Here is a 3,914-nt window from a genome sequence, read left to right as displayed (position 1 = left end):
CCTAATTTACTTTTGATTGGCATGGCTTTTGTCCTGAAGGACACTAAAACAAAAAAACACCTGCATGTACAATAAACCAATAGATGGCATTTTGGGACTTTTAGGACCTGCCAAGATACTGGAATGCTTCAGCAGATGATGCATGTAAACCTTCAATGGTGTGGTCCCAACATTGAATTCAGTTCTTAAGCTCCTTATTTGTCTATGTGACAAAACACAACGAGAAACATCATGCATGACAATGAAATAATTAAATGAATTCAATATTTGGAGAGGTATTTTTTTACATAAATCTATAACTAATCTCTCAATAGAGAATGATTATAGTTCTTTATACATTTGAATAATTAGTCACGGACACAAAATAGCTGTTGAACACTTGAAAAACTGCAGGGACCAAGAAAGGAGTGAATAAAACTAGGAATAAAGACTTTATTGATATGTAAATCAAGGCTAGTTATAATAGGAACATTGCATGTGGTCGAATAGTTGGTCATTACAGAATATCTTCATTTTGTGAAATTGTGGAAAAAAAGTTACACTGGGAAAAAACTTGGTCAAAGGCAGCATTTCAGCTCTGAGATGAGAGACTGATGTTTATTTCACATTAATTTCGACATACCGTAAGTTATACACTGTTTGTACATACAGTTGAAAGCAGGGTTTGATTTTAGAATGCATTCACTGTTCAAAAATCCAAACTAAAGAATCATCTTTAGGTTGACTTCATCCTTCAAAAAGAGATTACATTTAAAAACATGAAACCAAGCAACAAATCAATATGCTGGAAAACCTGGAAGTAGATACTTTGGTGCTTTTTCTGGATAAATAGTTAACTGTTAAAACTGTCCCTGATCAATTTCCCATGACAAGTCAATAACCACCAATTAATTGAGTTGATTACAATCACAGTCACAGTTTCTGCAATTTATTTGCATGAAACATGTCTGATAAGAACTGCCAGCCACTGTGGTGGGTTTTACAAAAAGTTAATATCACACCCAGATCTCAACAGAACAATTCATTTAGTTCTGTATCAGATGACCAAAAATCTGGACAGAAACTGAGTTTTTTTTCCATCAGACAGCAGGCATGGTGTTGGAGCAGGAGGCTGTGTCGGAGATGTCCAGGTTGTCAGCGTTGTCCTGAGAGGCAGCAGCCAGTATGGCTTGAAACAGAATGACTCTCTGTAGCAGCTCATCCATGAAGGGGAAGTTGTAAACCTGTTGGCCTGTTGTGTCTCTGTCCTTCCTCTGCTCCTTCAGAGTCCGCTCCGCTACCTCATACATTTCTTCACTGAAGTGCTGTCCTCCATTTGCCGCCACCATCTCATCGATCTTCTTGATCAGCTTAACCACTTGACTCCTTTTCCACTTGTTCTTGTTGTTGAAGACATGGTACCGGTTACCACATCTGTTTATCACCTCTCTAAGTTTCGGGTGGCCGTTTTGCACATACTCCCTAATGGTTCTGGGCTTCAGCTCATCGCCACGCGTGAACAAAACGATCATGTACTTGGACGCCTCGGGTCCGAAGATTTTCTCCAGGGCTTGCACGCAGTTCTCTTCTTCTTTGGTGAACCTGCCGACCTGGATGACCAGCAGGAAGACGTGAGGGCCGGGAGTGGACACCTGGATGCATTTTGCAATCTCTTTCTTTATGCTCTCTGCACTTTTAGACGTATCCAGGATCCCAGGCGTATCGACCACGTGGATCTCTCTGCCACCGAATGCTCGTTCTGTCTTGCAGGTCATCGTCACAGACTGTGCACTCGCCGCAGAGTGGAAGACATTTTTACCCACGATGGTGTTACCAACTGCACTCTTTCCAACTCCAGTTTTCCCAATCATCACGATCCTCAGTGGAGAACCTGCAAATAGTAATATATTATACAGTAAAACCCATCACATGAACCCATCACATGAACCCCTCACGTGAACCCATCACGTGAACCCCTCACGTGAATCCATCACGTAAAACCCATCACGTAAACCCATCACATGAACCCATCACATGAACCCATCACATGAACCCCTCACATGAACCCGTCACATGAACCCGTCACATGAACCCGTCACATGAACCCGTCACATGAACCCATCACATGAACCCATCACATGAACCCATCACATGAACCCATCAAGTAAACCCATCACATGAACCCATCACATAAACCCATCACATAAACCCATCACATAAACCCATAACATGAACCCATAACATGAACCCATCACATGAACCCATCACATAAACCCATCACATAAACCCATCACATAAACCCATCACATGAACCCATAACATGAACCCATAACATGAACCCATCACATGAACCCATAACATAAACCCATCACATAAACCCATCACATGAACCCATAACATGAACCCATAACATGAACCCATAACATGAACCCATAACATGAACCCATCACATGAACCCATAACATGAACCCATAACATGAACCCATCACATGAACCCATCACATAAACCCATCACATAAACCCATCACATAAACCCATCACATGAACCCATAACATGAACCCATCACATGAACCCATCACATAAACCCATAACATGAACCCATCACATGAACCCATCACATAAACCCATCACATGAACCCATCACATAAACCCATCACATGAACCCATCACATGAACCCATCACATAAACCCATCACATGAACCCATCACATAAACCCATCACATAATTAGTACAAGTGTTAGGTGCAATATGCTGAAAGGAGCTTAAGAAGATCGTAACACTGCACCTTCACGGATCGAGGAGTTTATACCCATCTTTGTCTGTCCTGGACTTTTTGTAAAATGAGAGGAGGCAGAGCTCACTATTATCTTAGTGTGAAGCCACTTTCAGCTCTCCGCCCACTGGGTGGATCAACCTATATCAGTGTGTTTCAGTCTGACACACTCCAAAGCTGATCCAGAGACTACTGTGATACCTCCCTGCTGACTGATCTCTACCGAGCAGCTAAAATGAGTTCTAAAGGAGATCCACCACGTAAGTGATGCTTGTGTGTTTTTTTTCCAATAGTGTGTGTGTGTGGGGGGGGGGGGGCATTACATGCCCCTATCTTAAACCCCTGACATATTGAAAAATTGCAACAAAATTATTTGAAGAAATATTTTTGTTTTGCATCTGGATATGTATATTCAAATTCAAAACACCAGCAATCTGGTGCACTTTGAGAGCGAAATTTAGAGGCTGGATGTATGAAAAACGTTGTGCTCTTGTAAACAATGTTGTGCTTTTGTTTTATCAGTAACAAAGTACATTTACTCAAGTACTGTACTTAAGTACAATTTTCAGGTACTAGCCTACTTAACTTGACTATTTCTATTTTATGTAACTTTATACTACTAGTTCATCACAGAGTGAAGATTTGTACTTTTAACTTCATAAATAAATTTGACAATATTAGTTACTAGAGGCTACTTTGCAAATTCAGATTCTTAATACAAAATATAAATCAACTAATAAACTATGATGTATTAAGTAGTATATGATTATTAAAGTACTTAAAATGAGCTTATTACATTACAGTAATCCCTGCAGACGCTTTTATCCAAAGCAACTTACAATTCTGATTCTATTACATTCATACACCGTAGGCACAGCTACGGGAGCAATTTTGGAGTTAGCCCCACCATTAAGTGTCTTGCTCAAGGACACATCGATATGCGACTAGCGGTGCCGGAGCCAGGGATCGAACCGCCGATCGAAGGACAGCCCTGCTCTCCACTTAGCCACAGTTGCCCGCCCACCTTTACCAGCTGCAACATTAACCCATAAGAACCCAAACCTATTTTTCCGTAAAGGAAAATTATAGGCGATATAAAACAGACTTCTGACAATATTTTCTAAATTCTATGCCTTAGTGCCAAAAATCTGAAATGTTAC

At 40.6% G+C, this 3,914-nt stretch overlaps 1 protein-coding gene across 1 annotated transcript; it reads right to left on the bottom strand.

Moving 5' to 3' along the window:
- Window positions 1-1,079: 1,079 nt before the first annotated feature.
- LOC142935253 (GTPase IMAP family member 7-like) lies at window positions 1,080-1,970 on the bottom strand. Its single transcript, XM_076079466.1, has 2 exons — window positions 1,961-1,970; window positions 1,080-1,870 (listed from the first exon to the last, which is right to left on the bottom strand). The coding sequence occupies exons 1-2, from the start codon at window positions 1,968-1,970 to the stop codon at window positions 1,080-1,082; spliced, it is 801 nt and encodes a 266-aa protein (XP_075935581.1).
- Window positions 1,971-3,914: the final 1,944 nt, after the last annotated feature.

This window comes from Anarhichas minor, unplaced genomic scaffold (assembly GCF_050575085.1).
Source record: "Anarhichas minor isolate MPS153535 unplaced genomic scaffold, ASM5057508v1 ptg000073l, whole genome shotgun sequence".
In the NCBI taxonomy this organism is placed as follows: domain Eukaryota; kingdom Metazoa; phylum Chordata; class Actinopteri; order Perciformes; family Anarhichadidae; genus Anarhichas; species Anarhichas minor.
The sequence above is the reverse complement of the archived record's forward strand: the minus strand, read 5'-3'. Positions and strand labels throughout refer to the sequence as shown.